The 21,946-nt window shown below is 45.6% G+C and overlaps 1 protein-coding gene across 1 annotated transcript in view; it reads right to left on the minus strand.

The window, feature by feature from the left end:
- The window catches only part of GNA14 (G protein subunit alpha 14), a 205,561-nt gene extending 185,921 nt beyond the window's left edge, over nt 1–19,640 (minus strand). The window contains exon 1 of the mRNA XM_043565728.1: nt 18,549–19,640. Within this exon, the coding sequence (XP_043421663.1) occupies nt 18,549–18,672 (124 nt within the window). The 5' untranslated portion in view covers nt 18,673–19,640. The remainder of the gene's footprint in view (nt 1–18,548) is intronic.
- Between the last annotated feature and the right edge of the window lie 2,306 nt (nt 19,641–21,946).

The raw sequence follows: 21,946 nt of genomic DNA on the forward strand, positions 1-21,946 counted from the left end.
TGCATAGATCATTTGTTCCAGAACGTCAGCTCATAGTCCAGTGTCAGTACGTAATGAAGTTCATTAGTCTCAAAGTAAAAGTTTAAAACGGACCAATAGTCATAGGCTTATTCCATATAAAATGCTATCTTCGGGGCACCTGGGTGGCTCAGTCCGTTAAGCGTCCGACTTCAGCTCAGGTCATGATCTCACAGTTCGTGAGTTAAAGCCCCATGTCGGGCTCTGTGCTGACAGCTCAGAGCCTGGGACCTGCTTCAGATTCTGTGTCTCTTTCTCGCTCTCTGCCCCTCACCCATTTGGGCTCTGTCTCTCTCAAAAATAAATAAATGTAAAAAAAATTAGAATACTATCTTCTAAGAATAAGCCTTTTCCACTTACCCAGGCACTATACGAAATGCTGAAGATTCACTGATTCCAGTAGTCCCTACACCCCACAAAATTTAGAGACTATAAGGAAAGACCCATTGTAAATACACTATCAGAAACAGTTTCAAACCAGGATGAGCATGATTTTAAAAAAGAAACACGGGGGCGCCTGGGTGGCGCAGTCGGTTAAGCGTCCGACTTCAGCCAGGTCACGATCTCACGGTCCGTGAGTTCGAGCCCCGCGTCGGGCTCTGGGCTGATGGCTCAGAGCCTGGAGCCTGTTTCCGATTCTGTGTCTCCCTCTCTCTCTGCCCCTCCCCCGTTCATGCTCTGTCTCTCTCTGTCCCAAAAATAAATAAAAAACGTTGAAAAAAAATTTAAAAAAAAAAAAAAAAAAAAAGAAACACGGAGGAGGTCTGAAAGATGGCAGAATAGGAGAATCCTGACCTTACCTCATCCCAAGGACACTTTAAGACAACAGCTCCATTCGTACAACTAATTCTGAAAACAGCCGGAAGACTGGCAGAACAGACCTTCCACAGTTAATTGTGGAGACGAGGCCACACTGAAGAGGATAGGAGGGGCAGAGACTCTGCTGGGAACTAAACCCCCAGTTAGACGGATTACAAGTGCGAGGGTCATTTCAAGTACAGACAACGGAGAGGATCAGGCCCACCCCAGGCACCCCATGCACAGCGGACACACACTGGGAAGACAAATCCCCCTAACATTTGGCTTTGAAAACCTGCGGGGGTTTAACTTTGTGAGCTTTTAAAAACCAGTGGGGCTTAACTTCAGGTACTTTTAAAATCAGCGTGTTTAGCTCCAGGAGAGCCAGAGGGCAATCAGAAACTGGGTCCCTGCCCTTAAAGAACCAGCATAATAAGTAACTCCGCTGAGACATAGCTCACAAGCCACAGTTTGAAAAGTGCCTGGGGTATATGTGAAGGAGATTTGTTCACTAACCTCAGAATGTGCCCCAGAGGTGCAGAGATCCTCAAGAGACTTCTCTAAGAACAAAAAGTGCTGGTGGGCACCCTTTCCCTTCCCCTCCCCAAGCCTAAATAGCTAGACACTTGCAGGAACCAGCATAAACACTCTCCGCGCATCTTGCTCAGACTGTGTGCTTGGTCGCGCATTCCTCTGCAGCCCTGACCATCCAACCCCACCCCCCCCCAACTGCCACGCATTCCCCCAAAGCAGCTCCTACCCCAATATACCCCGCAAACAGCCCTGGAAGGGACTGCCACCACTCCCAAGTGCCTACCACCCTACGGGGACAGGGACATAACCATACACCAACATGCCAGCAGTTCCAGCAGTCAAGCCTTTTAGCTGGCAGTGCGGGGAGAGTGCCCCATGCACTGGGATGGTAGGACTCCATCCCAGGCTAATATCTGGGATGACTGCCATGCCACCACCAACTCAAGTAGCTCCGGGGGCCGCACACAGAGTACCCTACCATCCAGTGTGCACACAACAGACGGAGAATGCAGACAGGTAGCCCAAATGCCAACACCACTGGCCCGCAGGCCTAACATAGCCAAAGACAGGCTCCTCCAAGCACAGGGACAAAACCTGCCTGGTGCATGCAGAGCAGGCCAAGCAGGTCACTGCTGCGGACCAGACCAAAGGCAAACACTGCTCAGCCACAACAGCAGAGTGCCCACAACCCACACAGCAGACAGCCCTTGGAGCATGTGGTTCTGGTGACCAGGGCACCCTGCACACAGGGCACCACAGGACCTCTTCCATCATAAGGCCGCTACTTTCAAGATCTGTAGATGTTGCTGACCTTCGTAACACATAGCAATAAACACAGACAAAATCAGGAGACAGAGGAATATGTACCCAGTAAAGAATAGGATAAAAGAAACCTAGCAAAAGAGCTGAATGAAACAAAGGTAAGAAATATACCTGATTTTAATTTTTTTTTTCAACGTTTATTTATTTTTGGGACAGAGAGAGACAGAGCATGAACGGGGGAGGGGCAGAGAGAGAGGGAGACACAGAATCAGAAACAGGCTCCAGGCTCTGAGCCATCAGCCCAGAGACTGACGCGGGGCTCGAACTCCCGGACCGCGAGATCGTGACCTGGCTGAAGTCGGACGCTTAACCGACTGCGCCACCCAGGCGCCCCGAAATATACCTGATTTTAAAAAGTCAGAGTCATGCTTATAAAGACACTCACTGGACTTAAGAGTGGAGGATCTCAGTAAGGTTTCCTTTTTTTTTTTTATTCGTTATTATTATTTTTAATTTACATCCAAGTTAGTTAGCATATAGTGCAATAGTGATTTCAGGGGTAGATTTAGCCCATCCCTCCTCCCACAACCCCTCCAGTAACCCTGTATGTTCTCCATATTTAAGGAGTCTGTTCTGTTTTGTCCCCTCTCTGTTTTTATATTATTTTTGCTTCTCCTCCCTTATGTTCATCTGTTTTGTCTCTTAAAGTCCTCATAGGAGTGAAGTCATATGATTTCTGTCTTTCTCTAATTTCACTTAGCATAATATCCTCTAGTTCCATCCACATAGAACTATGTGCAAATGGCAAGATTTCGTAGTGCAAACTATCTTGCAAACGGCAAGATTTCATTCTTTTTGATAGCCCAGTAATCTTCCATTGTACATATATACACACCACATCTTTATCCATTTATCCATCAATGGACATTTGGGCTCTTTCCATACTTTGGCTATTGTTGATAGTGCTGCTATAAACACTGGGGTTCATGTGCCCCTTTGAAATAGCATGCCTATATCCCTTGGATAAATACCTAGTAGTGCAATTGCTGGGTCGTACGATAGTTCTATTTTTACCTTTTTGAGGAAGCTCCATACTGTTTTCCGGAGTGGCTGCACCAGTTTGCATTCCCACTAGCAGTGCAAAAGAGATACTCTTTCTCCACATCTTCACCAGCATCTGTTGTTGCCGGAGTTGTTAATGTTAGCCATTCTGACAGGTGTGAGGTGGGATCTCATTGTGGTTTTTATTTCTATTTCCCTGGTGATGAGTGATGTTGAGCATCTTTTCATGTATTAGTTGGCCATCTGGATGTCTTCTTTCAAGAAGTGTCTGTTCAGGTCTTTTGCCCATTTCTTCACTGTGATATTTGGTTTTTGGGTGTTTAATTTGTTAAGTTCTTTATAGATTTTGGATACTAACCCTTTACCTGTTATGTCATTTGCAGATATCTTCTCCCATTCCATCGGTTGCCTTTTAGTTTTGCTGACTGTTTCCTTCACTGTGCAGAAGCTTTTTATTTTGATGAGGTCCCAGTAGTTCATTTTTGCTTTTGTTTCCCTTGCCTCCGGAGACGTGTTGAGTAAGAAGTTGCTGCAGGCAAGATCAACGAGGTTTTTGCCTGCTTTGTCCTCGAGGATTTTGATAGCTTCCTGTCTCACATTAAGGTCTTTCATCCATTTTGAGTTTATTTTTGTGTATGGTGTAAGAAAGTGGTCCAGGTTCATTCTTCTGCCTGTCGCTGTCCAGTTTTCCCAGCACCACTTGCTGAAGAGACTGTCTTTGTTCCATTGGATATTCTTTCCTGTTTTGTCAAAGATTAGTTGGCCATACTTTGTGGGTCCATTTCTGGGTTCTCTATTCTGTTCCATTGATCTGAGTGTCTGTTTTTATGCCAGTATCAGTGAGGTTTTCAACTCAACTTCCAAGTTAAAAAAAAAAGGGGGGGGTGGCACCTGGGGCACCTGAGTGGCTCAGTCAGTTAAGCATCCAACTTTGGCTCAGGTTACAGTCTCCCATTTCGTGGGTTTAAGCCCCACATCAGGCTCTGTGCTGACAGCTCAGAGCGTGGAGTCTGCTTCAAATTCTTGATTTCCCTCTCTGCCTCTCCCCAGCTCGTGCTCTCTCTCAAAAATAAATAAAAACATTAAAAAAAAAAAAGGAACCAGTCAGAGATGAAGAACTTAGTAACTGAAATTTTAAAATACACTAGAGGGAATCGTAAGCACATTAGAAGATGAAGAATGGATCAGCAATTTGGAAGACAGGGTAATGGAACACTAGCCTAACAGCCAAAAATAAATAAATAAAAAATAGGAATCCATTAAGGCAACTCAGCAACATCAAGAATAATATTTGCATTATAGAGATCCCAAAAGGAGAAGAGAGAAAAAGGGGCAGAAAATGTATTTAAAGAATTTAAAGAATTAATAGCTAAAAATACCCATAATTTAGGCAACAAAACAGGCATCCAGATCCAGGAAGCACAGAAAGCCTTTACTATTAATCCAAGGAGATGCACACCAATACATGTAGTAATTAAAACTGCAAGAAGTAATGATCAATAGAATTTGAGTAGCAGCAAAAGCAAACAGTTACATACAAGGGAAACCCCCTACAGCTCTCGGCATATTAACCAGCAGAAATTCTGTAGGCCAGAAGGGAGTAGCAGGATATATTCAAAGTGCTGAAAGGAAAAAAACTGCATCCAAGCAAACTTTATCTGGCAAGGCTCTCACTTACAATAGAAGGACAGCAAGAGTTTCCCAGCCAAACAAAAGGTAAAAGAGTTCAACACCAATAAACCAGACTTTTAAGACATTAAACATTTTTTTAAATATATTTTTAGACAGAGAGATGGAGGGGGTGGGGCAGAGAAGGAGAAGAAGACAGAATCCGAAGCAGGCTCCAGGCTCTGAGCTGTCCACACAGAGCCCAATGCAGGGCTCAAACTCACAAACCATGAGATTATGACCTGAGCCAAAATCAGACGCTCCGCTAACTGAGCCAGCCAGGTGTCCCAGGACTTTTAAGAAGTTTTAAAGGAAACCCTTTAAGGGGAAAGAAAAGGCCACAAGAGGAAGTAGGAAAATTATGAAAAAAATATTTCACAAGTAAAGGCAAACATGATAAAGGTAGATTAATCACTTATAAAACCAGTATTGAGTTTCACTCAGAAGCATTAAAAATCAATTTTGTCTACAAAAATCGGTCGAGGGACTCACAAAATAAAAGGACGTAAAAATAGGACAAACAGCAAACAGGGCAAGGGAGTAAAGATTTCAGCGCTTCAGTGCTTTCAGAATGGGTTCAAATTTAAGTGACCATCAGCTATCAACTGCTGCATCTGAAGATGTTATGTATGACTCCAACAGTAACCACAAGTGAGAAACCTGTAATAGATACATGAAAAAATAAAGAGTAATGAATTCAAAGCTAACACTAAAGACAATCATCAAACCACAAAGGAAGAGAGCAGGAGAAGAAATGAACTACAAAAACAACCACAAAACAAGTATGTAACAAAATAGAAGTACATGTCTATCAATAATGAATTTTAATGTAAATGGACTAAATGCTCCTATCAAAAAAATATAAGGTGACTGAATGGATAAGAAAGCAAGGCTCGTTTATATGCTACTCACAGGAGACTCACTTCAGACCTAAAGACACATGCAGATTCAAGCTGAAGAGATAGAAAAACATTTATCATGCAAATGAAAACAAGAAAGCTGGGTAACAATACTTCCACAAAATAGGCTTTAAAACAAAGACTGTAGCCAGAAAGCAGAGAGGATACTACATAATGATAAAAGGAAAAACCGAACAAAAGAGTGTAACAATTTTAAGTATCTATGCACCCAATATGGGAGGTACCTAGCATTGGTGGTATAGTGGTGAGCATAGCTGCCTTCCAGTACCCCAACACCTAAACACATAAAGCAACTATTAGCAGACAAAAAGTTATCAACAGTTATACAATAGCAGAGACTTTAATACCCTAACATCAATGGACAGACCATCCAGACAGAAGATCAACAAGTCAACAGTACTTTTGAATGACACATTAGACCAGATGGACGTAACAGATCTATACCCAACAATCCATCTAAAAATAACAGAATGTACATTCTTTTGAGATGCAAATGAAACACTCCCCAGGATAGATTATGTTAGGCCACAGAACAAGTTTCAACAAATTCAACAAGATTGAAATCTTATCGTGCATCTTTTCCAACCACAAAAGGTATGAAACTACAAGTCAATTATAAGAAAAAAATCTCCAAAGAACACAAGGACATGGAGTCTAAATAACATTCTACTGAACAATGAATGGGTAAACCAAGAAATCGAAGAGAAAAAAAGATACATAGAGACTAATGAAAATGAAGTCTAAATCTGGGATGCAACAAAAGAAGTTCTAGAGGGAAGTTTTTAACAATACAGGTCTACCTCAAGAAACAAGAAAAATCTCAAAAAACCCAGAACGGGCTATGGAAGAATTTTCTGGGGGAACTTAATTTGGACCAGAGTCAGAGAAGGCTTCCAGGAGGAAGAGATATTTAAGAAGCATTCTGAAAATAAGTAGAAGTTAGCTGGAAGACTTTTAGGTATTCATGTTGGAAGCGGATAGATCAGCATGAGCAGAGGCCTAAGGAGGATGAGTTTGGCCCAATGAATTTCCTAAAAGAAAGCCCTACAGCCAAGAATGAGTGATCACAGGGAATAATGGCACAGAGGTGGGAAGGGACAGGATAGACAGTCTCACACACCATGCACAGATTTTAGATTTGCATCCAAGGGCAACGAGAAGACCCTAAAAAGATTTTGAGCAGGAAAACAGCAATCCAATTTCCTTTTTTACAAGGTCACTCTGCCTGCAGTGTGGAGAATGGACTCTAGGGAGAGGTTAGTGAATTCAGAGGAGAGATAGGACAAAGAGAATTCTAAGAAATAGGTACAGTAGAGATTTGGCCTCCCGGAGTAGATTTTTGGTGAAACATTGCCTCTGGGAAACAGGAGCAAGACTGTGATTAAGAACCAGGGCTCTAGGGGCGCCTGGATGGCGCAGTCGGTTGAGCGTCTGACTTCGGTTCAGGTCATGATCTCGTGATTTGTGAGTTCGAGCCCTGCGTCGGGCTCTGTGCTGACAGCTAGGAGCCTAGAGCCTACTTCGGATACTGTGTCTCCTCCTCTCTCCACCCCTCCCCTGCTCATGCTCTGTGTCTCAATAATAAATGTTAAAAAAAATTTTTTTTAAGTTAAAAAAACAAAACAAAACAAAACAAAAAAAAAACCAGGGCTCTAGAGTCAGATTGCCTGGACTCAAAATTCTGCCCTGGCTGGCAACCTCTCTTTAGGGCCTCAGTTCCCTCATCTGTAGAATGGAAAGGATAATACTAAGTGTACCTCAAATGGTGAGGAATAAATGAGATCATTCAAGTGCCCAGACGGAGAATTGGATGGATAAATGTTACTGTTTTATTATTCTAATTTCCATTTCTAGTGTTAAGTGTAGCAGAAAATTCAACACTCTGTGGATTCTGTCTTGAGCACCTGAGTGGCCAGTGGTCCCAATAATGGAGATAAAGACAGGTAGAATTGGATCAATCAGGGAGAGAAGGGAAGACCTTTCAGTTTTGTTCAAGCAGTGCCATTTTTGGTATGTTAAGAAATGAGTTGTTAACTCTGTCTGATGTCACTTTTTAAACGGTATTGTAGATGAATATGCTATAGTATTTTTAACACTCTCAAACATGGCAAGTTTTTTTTTTTAGTGAATAGTACTATTCTGTTAACCTTCTCCAATTTTTTACAACCAACTCAAAATCCTAAAATCTACAAGCCACTGATTTTAATAACACCAATTACAAAGATTTACATCAACAAATACAAATATACATGGAGTACATCATGTTTGTCACTTTAAACATCCCCACTCTGTGCAATAGAAGATGATGATTTCTATTAGCTGCACAGAAAAAGGTCAATTTCCTACGAACTTTGATCAGGCTATGGTATGGCTCCAAACTCACCAAACTAGGTCTCACGCTGCACAACATTTAGGTCTTAATAATGACTGATTCTCTTTTTAGATCTTCCAAATTTCTTATCCATAAAATTAAGTAGGAGATGAGACTCTAAAATCATGAGGCCTAACTCCTTAATTTTTTTTTTATTTTTTTCAACATTTTTTAAATTTATTTTTGGGACAGAGAGAGACAGAGCATGAACGGGCGAGGGGCAGAGAGAGAGGGAGACACAGAATCAGAAACAGGCTCCAGGCTCGGAGCCATCAGCCCAGAGCCTGACACGGGGCTCGAACCCACGGACCGCGAGATCGTGACCTGGCTGAAGTCGGACACTTAACCGACTGCGCCACCCAGGCGCCCCCTAACTCCTTAATTTTTATAGAGACAGACCTACCACAAATTTAGGAAAGTTACATGAAAAAGATGAGTTAGAATTTTTTTCAAATTATTTCAGAACGAAGCAATAAAGACTAACAAATTTCTCAACTATGATTCCAGTTACGTATCAAAATCTTATGTATGATTACTAGGAAAACTCTTTATGGAAATACAAGGAATTTATTTTCCAGGTAGCATTTCACTTCTACGACCTGGGCTCAATTTTCATATTTTGACACCACTAATCTAGGCATAAACATTCAACAGAAATAGGTAGCTAACATATTGGACATGTTAAAAAAAAATCAATTCTGAAATTATCTACACCTTGCTTTTCTGGAAGACCCAACCCATGACAGTCTTCCTTTGATGCATGTTCCTAAAGTAGCCCAAACAGTAGAGACCTCTAGCTTCTATATGGAATTCTTCATACTAACCATCTGCTAGTTCATGGAGACAAAGAGACACACATATTCATTCAGCCAATATTTAAGCTAAGGTCGATCCTCAGCAGGGCAGGGTTGGGGGCTGAGGTCAGTAAGTGGTGAACAAAACCCTCAAGGAGTTCAAGGTCTCATATAAAACTCTTCCCAGACTCAAGAATTTGCCTGGATGTGGCCCATCCACCATCACTCAGACACTGTCACCACAGTTGGTTGCTCCCATTTTTTTCCTAACCTTCTTTATATAGAACAGCCCCACTAATCCAGGAAACAGTTTTTTCAAGTTTTACTTGAAATAGAGCCCAGTAGACTGATGGCAATACACAGAGGTTTCTTTTCTAATTTCAGCACTTAAACTGGTTTCATGAAATTCTATTCTATGTCAATAATTGGAGTAGTTTTGCTTATTTTAAATTTGTACTATCTGGGAGCCAGCGGGGTTGGGGGGGGGGAGATGAATACCTTGATTCCAAGTTTTATTGCCACAGAAATTAACATTTTTAAGGTCGAGACGCTTTTGCATTGATGTGAGCATTAATTAAGGTGTTTGCTTTCCTGAAAAGCTGTTTTCAAATCAATAGCATGTCTTACAATCAATGTTGCCTTAGAAACGAAGAAATCCAACAAGAGGACTCAGACTGACTTCATGGAAAAAAAAAAGGAGTTGGCAATGAATACTGGACTCCTAGTCTTGTACTCTACTGCCAATTAGTTACCAGTTACTGAGCCCCATGACATATGCCAAGCCCCTTCACTCCTCTGGACCTTCTCTACTCCATTCATAAAATTGAAGTTTACACTTTCTTAAACTCTGTGGTAAGAGAGGAGCTTAAGTTTTTCCATTCAGTTGCATACTGATACACTTATGAGATACAATTCTATATAAATTAGACAATGATGTTGCACATGATTCATCACCTTTGTTAATTGGATATTGCTTAGTAATGCAATTAACTTGTATTTCCGTATTACATAGTAGCCAAGCAACAGAAATACTTGGGGAATGAGTTACTCAAAATGAAGGTGTTATTCACAGCAGATTCAAGAGAGCAGTAGCATGGCTAATCCATCTGTGGGTCATTGACAATGAGCCAACAATACAGAATACACCGTTCAGGCAAAATAATCAAAGATAAAGGTTTTCTCTTCCTATTCATTTTTTAAGACTACAAAGTAGAACTCATCCATTACTTAACATTTTTTTTTTTAAGACAAAGTTTATCACCCTTTATTTCCCTCGGATGGAAATACCAGCCAATGTTCCATGTGATTTTTCAAAGACGGATATATGGCAGCTCTTACTAGAATAGGCTTCCTGTACACCACTTTCCGTGACACAAAGTAACTACTTAATGGTTATTAGCCATAAGGCCACTGCAGTTTATAGGAACGTAGCTTTTGGAGTAGTATATAAAAGTACAAGAGTGTATACAAATGCGAACACTTGTTTTTATAAGGACTCTTACTGAGGTAAATGTAAATGTGTGCTTTCTCTTTGCCTGCCAACCAGGCACATGGGGACAAATGCTAAATATCCCTACTAATTACCTAGCTCAGACTCTGAACATCCTTCACAAAGTTGAGGAGAGAGAGGTTTATTCGATTGCAAGCAACAAATCATTCCCTAGGCAGGTCAGTCCCGGGGACCTCCTGGATATTTGCTGAAAAATAAGGTTATCGTCCTTAGACCCTAGAGGTACGGTAAGAGGCTGCCCAGTCCTGAAGGCCAGACCAATCCTGTCCTCACATCTGAGCATGTATCAGGATCATCTGGAGGGATTAATATACAGATTGTGGGGCCACTACTGAAGTTGATCAGAGGACCACAATGGAGACTCAGAGTTCGAATTTCTCATGAGTTTTCAAGAGGTGCTGAAAACAGGAGCACAGGTCTGTGCTCCTGGGAACAGACTTTGAGAACCACTGGTATAAAATATTTGCTAACAGAATTGGAAAGATATCAAGGGTCACCTGACCCACACCTTTCATTTTACTGTTGAGGACCCTGAGGTTGAGAGGTAATGTCTTCTTCATGGTTACATATTCCATACTCAGAGACACCCCCTCCCACCAAAAAAAAAAAAAAAAAAAAAAAAAAAAAAAAAAAAAAAAAAGCAATTCAAGTTTCCAAAGTCTTAAGACACTGCTCATTTCATAGTTTTAAGTTATGGCAACTTATCAGGACCCGGTTCTCTTAGAAGAGTCATCAGCAGAGCCTTCTTGCTGTTGACCCTCCTATCCACCCATCTTTCCAAGAACTGCATGTCAGTTCTACCAGTGACCTTGTAGTGGTAGGCAAGTGGCCTCAGCCCAGACAGGGTGCTCACAGCCCAACGGGAACTACTTGCCTAGATTTTAAACCCAGGAAGCATGGCTCCAGAAAACATGTCCTTACCATCATGCCATGCTGCCTGCCCTCCCCCAGTTCCCCGGCAGCTGAGCACAAACAAATGGCCTGAAATTTTGCAAGGTGACACACAAGACAGGAAGTGGTCACAGGATGATTTGCAGCACTGCTGTGAAGTGTCCACTGCAGCCTCAACTGCCACCCGGGTGGAATCGTCCCTGGCTGTGTGCTTGGCAGTGTAGGCTGCTACCAGTGTCAAAACTCCCTTGGATCGTGCCCTTTGGCTGAGCCTGCTCTCCAATTCCCATCGGTCCTGTGAGTTTCCTGCTTTCCCTCCAATAAATCATTCTTCTACTTAAACGGTCTGCAACCAAGAACACTGGCTGACAGGACAACCCATTAATTTACCCATCAGCAGAGAGCCAATTGATCCTAATCAAAATCAGGGCTCCCACAAAGCCTCCTGCAGTGCCTTCCACCTTCAGAGCCCTTGGATTTCTGCTGGTACCCTTCGATTCCTTCCACAGTTTTTGCAGCAAGGGCTGCTTGACCCCCAGGGAGCCCTACCCCAGGCCATCAGGACTCAGATCACAGAGCACATCTTGATTTATAGCAACCACCCAGAAACGATTGACCCAGGAATGCGCTCTAATGCCCCACCAAGACTTGAGGTTCTCACAGGGGCAAGTAAGGCTCAGAGAGCTGTCAAGCTTGGAAGGCAATGGACCAACCCATGCCGATTGCTGTGTCCCCGAGAAGGGCCCCAGAAATGCCCTGCTACTGGTTCTTTCCCAGTCTTTATTATTCAAATCTTTCCATTTCATGAAAAGTCCTGGTGAGAATTCTCCCACTCAAGTCCCCTTTTTGCCTGGATTTCAATTTTTGTCTTTAGTAATACCTTTGCTACAGACTCACTAAAAACCCCTCTCTGCCTTCTCAATCTAGCTACCCTCCTCCCTGCAACCCCACACATGGGGGTTCTTACAACAAAACTTTTGTAATTCAAGTACAACTGGAAGAGAAAAAGGTTTTATTGACCATAAGGCATCTTTCAAGGGAAAAAAAAAAGACACCTTGTGGGGTAAGGCTTTTTTTTTTAACATTGCTTTTTTTCACCCAACTCTACTGTCAAGTTTTTCCCTTCTTTATCTGCTCACAGCATTACAGCCTCAAGATGTTCGTCCTCTAACTCCATGCCTTTAGAAATGGGATTCTTCAGATATGTAGATAATGGTGAGTGATGTGAATTGGGAACCCGCTAGCTTTGTTTCTAGTGCCCTCAACATCTGAAAAGACAAAGTCCCGTTCTCCACCCAAAGTAATTGAGTCCCTGTAGAGTAATGGCTGAATACCCAACTGGGAAGGTCGTCAACTGGAGGTCCAGGCTCCTCTTTATGCCAGAGATTAAGAGTTGGGGGGTGGGGGGTGGAAACCATGACGGGCCACGTTGCAGCAACGTAAGAACCAGCTTGAAGGTGGTCTCATTGCACAAATTGGGTCCAATCTGAGTGTCAAAATAATTAAGTACAGTAATGAAGTAAAAACCAGTGAGGGATTCAGGAGTATGTATTAATAATGAATAGGGACAAAAGGAAGGCTTTTACAGTAACGTGTGCAGTGCCAACTGGTCAATGTGCAGAGAGTGCTGGATTTGGAAAATAATTTTGCAGCCATCGTGGTGTATACATTGTGGTGTATACATCGTGGTATACAGGGATATATGGTGAGGAGCAGGAGATTTGCCTGGCCTTAAAAAGTGTCTCCCTCCGGGGCGCCTGGGTGGCGCAGTCGGTTAAGCGTCCGACTTCAGCCAGGTCACGATCTTGCGGTCCGTGAGTTCGAGCCCTGCGTCGGGCTCTGGGCTAATGGCTCGGAGCCTGGAGCCTGTTTCCGATTCTGTGTCTCCCTCTCTCTCTGCCCCTCCCCCATTCATGCTCTGTCTCTCTCTGTCCCAAAAATAAATTTAAAAAGTTGAAAAAAAAAAAAGTGTCTCCCCCCAAAACTATTAGACAATAGGCCATGTGCAACATCTTGAAAAAGCAACTGAATGTAACATCACCGTGGGGCAGATGGAGATGGTGTGCCTCCACCGAGGACCTTCAGAGAACACATCACATATCCAGAGTTCCATACTGGATATAAATTATACCTCAGTATAGCTTATTTGAAAAGGTACAAAAAGTACCTTTCATAGTCCATGGTTTGAAAAGGTTCTGCATTAGTTTAGAGGCAAAAGAAATACTCTGCTTGTATCCATGATACAGCAGTCCCCTGAAGACCTCTGAAGAGACCATCTCTACCCACAATGGACAAAAGCCAGAGATAAAGTCACTTTCCTCCATTCGGAAGCACATTACAGGACAAAAAAAAAAAAAAAAAACGAAGCATTTTTACAGTAACATCTATTTGGCAGTTTAGAGAATGTTCACGTAAAGGGCTAAAATAAAACACAAAAACTGAACGAAATCTTGCCTCCAAGGACCCCTTCGTATCATCCCACATCCTAAGAACACTGTTCCTTTTCTCCAAAGTTTCTCTTCATAGTGGGGAGAAGTTTCTATGTGTCCTGCACAAGTCCACACATGGGCAGCCATCAGTACCTTAACCTCCCCATTTCTTATGGCCCTATCCACATGATCCCCCCCGGCCAGAAGATCCCCGTTCATGCACTGCCTGTACCACCTTTTATTCTCTATTAAGCATTTATGACAATCCTCCCAACAGTTACTTGCAAACAAACACCTCCAACTTAGCACTTACAAATGATCTCCAGCATGTGGGAAAAGTGTTGGTTTGAACCGAGGGAAGAATAAGGAACATGGGCATACTTAACCGTTTCACTCCTTTGCTTCTTCAGAGCCAGAAAAGTCACTTTCTACTGAGACAACCACCCTCCCTCCACCCTTTGCTCTAACAGACTTCCAGCCTATGAACGTGATCATTAGTCTCAAGATGATATTTTGTTATAACCAATGCAATAAAATTTTAGGGGACTCAGATTTTCACCCGTTTTGGTGTAAGTACGAAGATAGACCCTGAAATCAGCTTATGGTTCAGAAAGTAAGGGGAAACTCAAAGCCAAACGTTACCGTGAAAGCACTACCAGGACATTTTAGGTCAACTGCTATGCAACCTGCAACCGATCGACTAAAGTAGAAAGTAACACCTCACTGGTGGCAAAAAAATGCTCAAAAATGGAGTGAAGGCAGCAGAAATTTAACCACTGCCAAACAAACCCAAGAGAAGTTAGCCTACGGCTAAGAAAGGGTACAGCCAGGGTTTGAATCCAGGTGGTCTGGCCTCAGCGCTTAGATTTGCAGTCCCTATGCCAGCCTAAGTTGAATACCAATTCCCCAGCACACATGCCTCCCAGACAGTTCCCACACGAAGGTCTACATCCAAAATTGAGTGTTTCCAGAGACTGACGGCTTAAGTCTTAACAATTTACTAAGCCTCGTCTAATATTTAAAAAAAAAAAAAATCAATAAAAGATTCCATTTCTCCCCCTTAATTGCCATTGTCCAGACATTTTCTTCCTGTACTGAGTAGTACTCATCAAGATTCTTACTAGAACTCCTTTCAGTCCTTTTATCTGAAGAGCTGATAAGGAATCTCTCCTACTAAACTCAACCATATTCTTTATTCCCCCCATCTCCTTCAGCTAAGAGTGTTACACGGACATTTCACAATTACTAGCCCTAACCAGACAGCAGCTTTTAGCTTTCCCAGCTGACAGGAATCTAGGCTTTTATTATAAATGCAAACAGGATACGGCTCTACTGAATGCACTTCGGAAACCTCCTCAAATCATTTTGTTGAAAAAGCATGCTTCCTTGTCACCGAGTTGGTGGCTTTTCAGGTCATTCCATACTCCACACAGGGTCCTCCACTCCCATTGGCAAAGTGGGGTTTTTCACCTGAGGCATCTGAGGTGTGGGTTATGTAATGGTGCCATTAAAGAGACTCCGATCAATTCTTCAAACTGCACAGCTAGAGACAAATCAACATACACCAGGTCCTGATTCCTGTATTTTTTTAAAAGCTTTTTTAAAGTTTATTTATTGTGTGTGTGCACGCATGAGTGTGTGTGTGTGTGTGTGTGTGTGTGTGTGTGAGAGAGAGACAGACACGCACACAGAGACAGACACGCACACACGCGCGCGCGCGCACAGAGACACACACACACACAGACACACAGAGACACACACACACAGAGACACACACACACAGAGACACACACACACAGAGACACACACACACAGAGACACACACACACAGAGACACACACACACAGAGACACACACACACAGAGACACACACACACACAGAGACACACACACACACAGAGACACACACACACACAGAGACACACACACACAGAGACACACACACACAGAGACACACACACACAGAGACACACACACACAGAGACACACACACACAGAGACACACACACACAGAGACACACACACACAGAGACACACACACACACAGAGACAGACACACACACAGAGACAGACACACACACAGAGACAGACACACACACAGAGACAGACACACACACAGAGACAGAGAGACAGAGACACACACTGAGAGACACTGAGAGACAGAGAGAATCCCACACAGACTCTGAACGGTGATCATGGAGCCCAACCCAGGGCTCCATCTCCAGGGCTCCATCTCACCAACTGAGATCATGACCTGCGCTGAAATCAAGAGTTGTACGCTTAACCAGCTGAGCCCCCCAGGCGCCCCTAATTTCTGTATCTGTGAAGTCCTTTCCTCCTCCTGGATCTGTGGAGTCATTTCCTCCTCAATACCTGACGCTCCTGCCCAGGCCTGAAGTCGATACGGACTAAACGCTTTCTCCATTTTGATCTAACTAGACCAACTTTTCTTTCCTTGAAGCTTTCCAGGAGGGTGACTCCTTGTATTCAAAATTAATAAACTGGTGGGAGAGAGGATTCCTGTCTGAAAGGGATGAAATGGAAGAAATGGAAGTGTGCCCCGCTCCCTTGAAGAAACCAGAGGTTTTGAAGTCCCTCCTTGGGGTTCCTGACAGCTCTATGTAGTTTGGAAACTATTTCTAGTGGTTTCTAAGTAACTAGCACGGAGCCAATATGCTAGTCACAGCTGGACACGATGAAAACGGGGATCTTGGGAGGTCAGGCAGTGCCTGGAGGGTGCAGGAAGACTGGGGCAAAGGCGCAGGAGAGGCAAAGAAGATATTCTAGTCACTAGTATTAAACTTGACCTCCAGGGCAAACAACTTCCCTACAATATTTTTACCCCAGTTTGAGTGCAAACGCAAGCATCTTACTCCACCCCCCCCCCCAAAATAACAAACACCAGGCTTGATGCCAACGCAGTATGGCTCAGTGTACTGCTCAAATTGTCATAGGAAACTCCTGGTATGTTCCAGACACTGTGCTTCATACACTGACACAAATCAACATACTTCACACCACGGAAGATGGTTCAGACTTCCCTTGAAAAGAAGCTTGCGGCCGAAACCAGGTGAGCCCCTATCAGTCTGTGGGGCCTGAGGCAAGGGTACAAAAGGAGACCCAAGTAATTACTTTAAAGAGGTCATCAAGCTAGCCAACTGTCACGCAATCCTCCTCCCTTAACAAATGGAGCTTTTTAACCACCTGAAAGGCCAGGTACTATTTACAATTGCAGATCCCTGGGAGTTCCCGGCCAGAGATGAAACAGCCCTGCCTGTGGACACAAGCTCTTCCCTCCCCCACCCAGGCTCCCTCTCCCCTCAGGGAGGCCTGGGGGGGGGGGGTGGGGGGCACACCTGTAGACCCGCAACCCACATTTCCAAGCTCTTCCATCACCCCAGCACAGCTGCCCTTGGGCATTCCTTAAGGGATGGGGTCTGCCCCCCCCACACACTTGCGGAGGCCGTGGAAGCTGGCTTGGGGCCTTTGGGCACGGAATTCCGATTTGAGTATGGGAGTGGGGAGGGGGGTGGCAACGAGTATCCTGGTGGGGCAGCCCACTCCTAGGCAGACACTAAGCTCACTGGGGAGGGGTACAGCCGAGTGAAGGCCAGACACCCCTACATAAACTCTCTGAACTCCAGGGAATAAGTACAAAAGGCTTCCTTTGCCCAGGCCGGAAGGCGATATGGACTAAAAGCTTTCTCCATTTTATTGTAACTAGACCAACTTTTCTTGAAGCTTTCCCACAGGGTCACTCCTTGTATTCAAACATCAACTGGTGTGAGAGGATTCCTGTCTGAAAGGGATGAAAGAGTCGAAATGCTTCCAACTCTCTAGAAAGATCTCACAGCTACTATCCTCATCTGAAAGAAAACGTCAATACTCCTCAAGCAGCCAATGGATCGCACAGGGTTCTAGAACAAAACTCAGAAAAAGTGGGCTCCACAAAGTGGGCAAACCTTAGCATTTTCTTTTCTGTTTTTGAACGTTAAGAACCAGAGGGGTTCTAGTCACTGCAGCTGGGGCAGCCCATTCCAAACTCTAGGAAGGGGCGCAGGCTGAGTGAAACCGAACAAGGGAGGCTTGGGCCTGCTGCGTGCAAACAGGCCTGGCCAAAGGGAGTCACCGAAGGGAGGCAATTGTCATCACAGTAGGGTGAGTGGCTAGAGCCTGCACATCACCCCCGTTACTGACCTGATATCTGCTTTGTCTTTTCTCAAAGCAAGTTTACCAATTTTCCGGGCCTCCATAGTTAATTCTCCGGGATGGGGATGTTATTACCCGCCCGCATTATGGCCCAGTGTCGCGGTGACAACTTAGCACAGTCCGCACTCGGTGAGCACTCACTCACCCGTGCTTAAAACCGGGAGCACAGCGGCCAGAGCGGAACCCAAAGCGGTACAGGAGGCAGCTCCCCACCACCTACCCCGACATCCAAGAAAAGGCTCTGAAGCAGCTATGCGCGCCGGGGGCAGCAGAGTGGGGTGAAGGCAGTGTTAGGGAGGGGGGCCAACAAAGCAAACCCTGGTCCAATGCTAGGTCTCACCCGTTTTGGGGGAGGGAAAGGGTGCCTTTGAAAGTCGCCCAACTGGAGGTGCTAAGGACAGGTGCCGAAGGCCCCCAGGAGCCGGCCACCGAGCCCCCCTGGGGTGGGGGCGGGCAGGAAGGAGCCACGCTGCACCCCTCTGGCTCCAGGCCCGAAGGGGATCTGAGAGAGGGGGGCGGCCGGGACGGAGGGAGGGAGGAAAACGCTCGGCGAGCGGGGGTCCGGGAGTCGCAGTCTCTCACCCAACAGCAGCAGCTTGAACTCGCGGCGCGCGTCCTTCTTGTCCCGGCGAAGCTGCCGCTCGATTTCGGCGCTGATGCGCTGCGACTCCTTCTCCTCCGCGGACAGGCAGCAGCAGCCGGCCATGGCGCGCGCTGCACCCGACGGCGCGACGCGGTCCCGAGAGCCCCGATTCTCCGCCGGCCGCTCGCCCGGCCGAGCCGCGACAGGCACCCGGGTTCGGAGAGAAAAGGACGAGACCTCTTTGACTTAGGGGAGTACGAGGCCTGGCCTTCGGAGGCTCAGTCCGCTCCTCGAGGGTCGATGCCGAGGCGGGGGCGAATTCGGAGCGCCAGGAACTTGAGGGGATCCCCGCAGCTCCGGGCGCACCAGCCCCACACTCGTCCCGGGGGAGGAGGAGGGCTCGCGGAGAGGATGGGCGTGCGGCCCGCACCCGGAAGATGCGCGCGCCCCTTAGCCCAGGAGGCGGACACCAGGTCCGGGGGCGCAGACCGCGCGGGAAAAGTTGGGGCGTCGGTGCCCGGGGGGAGAGCGGGATCTCCGCGTCCCGGTAGGGTCCCAGGCAGGCGACAGGCACGGCGTCGGTTGGAGGCAAAGGGCCTAGCTCGCCCTTGCCTGGAAAGTTCTGAAAGTGACCGCAGATTAAGACCGAGCTCAAGGGTTGCTGCTGGCGCTGGTGGCTCTAAGTGGCAGAAGGAGGCGGAGCGTCTCGGACCTGCAGCCCTGGCGCCCGCCCCAGTAGGCCTTCGGGGCACGCCAAGCCGTAGGCGCCTGGGGGGCGAGAGGAACCAGTCAGGACGCCCGGGCGTCTGGGGTTCCCGGGAGCAGCTCCCACACCTGCCTCGGTGGCCGTGAAGTCCTTGCACCCGGAGGGCCGCCTGCCGAGGTTGCGGGAACCAGCGCGCTCCGGCCTCGGGGCCCTACTTCTTACCCAGATACGGGTTCCGACAGGTGAGCGCGTTTCGCCCGCTTCAGCCTCAACTCCCCCCAGCTGCAGGAAGAGGAGAACCGAGCCGGGAGTCCGCCGCGGGAAGCCTCGCGCCTGGGGCGAGGTTGAACTCTTCACCCCTAAGTTGAGGGTTGCACACCAGCGACACGACCACACACCCTTCGTTTCCTAGACGGGCTTCTTCCGCTTTCCGGACGCCTCAGCCCGGCTCAGGTTTGGCCTAAGCGCTTGGTCAGCTGGGCAGCCTGCCAGCAAGGTGCGGCTGGGCCTGACTCCGGGGGCACTGCGCTCAGAGAGGCAGCTGCCTCTGGGTTCGGTTAAATAGGAGGCCGCCAGAGCGGAGAGTAAACATCCTTCCGGCCCCTTCCTAGGGCACCTGATGAGGAAGGCTGGGGATGGGGAAAATGGAAAACGGCTGGCTACTTTGCATTTTATGACGGGAAAGACTCCTGCTTTGTTAGAGAGGGCTCACACGTTTGCAGCAGCCCCCGGCGTGTTCGTGCCCCAGCCTTGAAGCCTGACAGCCTCTGCCTTGCAAAGGTGTGTCCGCGGCTGCATTGGCCCAGCTCCCGGGACGTCGGAATCATGTTTGAGCTGCATTAATACAAACTTACAAATTGAACAGCATCTCTTTGTACTCAATCGGTGCAACAGAACGCGTATTACAACATCTGATTTTTGTCTTCGGTCTGGATAGCTTTTGAGGCAGAGCGCAGAGGGGCCCTCGGAAAAAGCAGAAGCGGGAAGGTGTAGGGAGGGTATCCTGTCGTCCCTGCTCGTCCTGTAAACACTTTATGGCTTTAGGCAATTAGTTAATGCCTCCTCTATTAAAAGCGTGCATAAGTGCCTTTCAAATGTGTGGCATATATTCAATCAATTCACATTGAGGAACATACTGAGTGGAAGAGTGGTGTTTGTCATTATATAAGAAACTTGGCATTGCGATGCTATCTGGCTTCAAGGTCTTATTATTTATTTTACAGTTTAGGGAATGGAAATGAATCAGGCATTAAAAATGAATGTGCTTACATTCTTAAATGCACCCTTCTTTCCTCGCAGGCCTGAACTGACCGTAACAGTTGACCCCCTACAGGCAAAATCCTGGACATTTCTCATCTGATCCTTGGCCAGTTCACCACACTTCTCTCCCTTAGCTCTTACAGACAGATTTACAATTTGAGGATAAGGCTGCTTGAGAAGCCAAGATCATCATAATTGTTAATATTTTTCAATGAGTACAATCATTAGTACTTTAAAAGATTAAAGTGACTTAACTAGGCAAATTTGAACCCCAAGTTAGCTGGAATAACTGACCTGTGGACCCAATGTTGCCAAGTTTCCAAAAAAGATATGAAATATATCGCTCATGGCACATCTGAAAAACTTTCCTGGACTGGTCAGCTTGGCAGTATCAGAAAGCTTAAATGTGTCCACCCCCTTTGACCAAACTAGTTATTCTCCCCTTGAGAAATAATCAGAGAGAAGTCATGGTTTATGTATGAAGGTGTCTATGTCTAATAACAACAATAACCTCAAACAACCTAAATGCTCAACAACAGGAAATAGGTCAAATAAATGACGGTATATACATATAATGATAAATTACAACAGTCATTAAGTGTGTGAATATGTAACATGTGAATAGCAATTAAAGATTTGGGGGGGGGGCAACCTCAAAATACATTGACTGAAAAAGGCAAGATACAAAAATATAAACAGTATGATAGAAATTTTGTAGTAGGAATACATGTACACACCTTTAAGAGACTAAAGGGCCATCTACCAACAAGGTCAGTCTCTCTGACTCATCACTTTTTGGTTGACTTTAGTTCTCTGATGTAAAGTTGTAAAATCGGTTGATTTTAATTCTCTGATGTAAAGTTATCTAGGCCCCCCCTTTCGTCAACTGTAATGAACCAGAATAAGCTCCAAGGGATCTCCCGGCTCTGACATTTAGTTATTTCTTTGGTGATTTTCACACTTAGAAAGTAGTATTAAAAATAATCATAAAACAGGGTTCCTGGATGGCTCAGTCGGTTAAGCGTGAGGCTCTTGATTCTGACTCAGGTCAGGATTTCACGGTTGTGAGATCAAGCCACGCAGTGAGCCGTGCACCAGGCTCCACGGTCGGCAGGAGATTCTCCCCCTCCCTCTCCCTCTGTCCCTTCCGTGCTTGCACACACGTTCTTTCTCGAGGAAAAAAAAAAGTCATGGGGCACCTGCCTGGTTGAGTCAGTTAAGCATCCGACTCTTGGTTTTGGCTCAGGTCGTGATCTCACACGTTCATGGGCTCAAGCCCCACATCTGGCTCCTCCCTGGTGGAGCCTGCTTGGGATTCTGTCTCTCCTTCTCTCTCTCTGCCCCTCCCCCAATCATGTTCACACACTCTCTCTCTCTTTCTGTCAAAAATAAATAAGTAAACAAAAAATTCATAAACCTAAATTTGTCACT

This window comes from Prionailurus bengalensis, chromosome D4 (assembly GCF_016509475.1).
Source record: "Prionailurus bengalensis isolate Pbe53 chromosome D4, Fcat_Pben_1.1_paternal_pri, whole genome shotgun sequence".
Taxonomy (NCBI): Eukaryota; Metazoa; Chordata; class Mammalia; order Carnivora; family Felidae; genus Prionailurus; species Prionailurus bengalensis.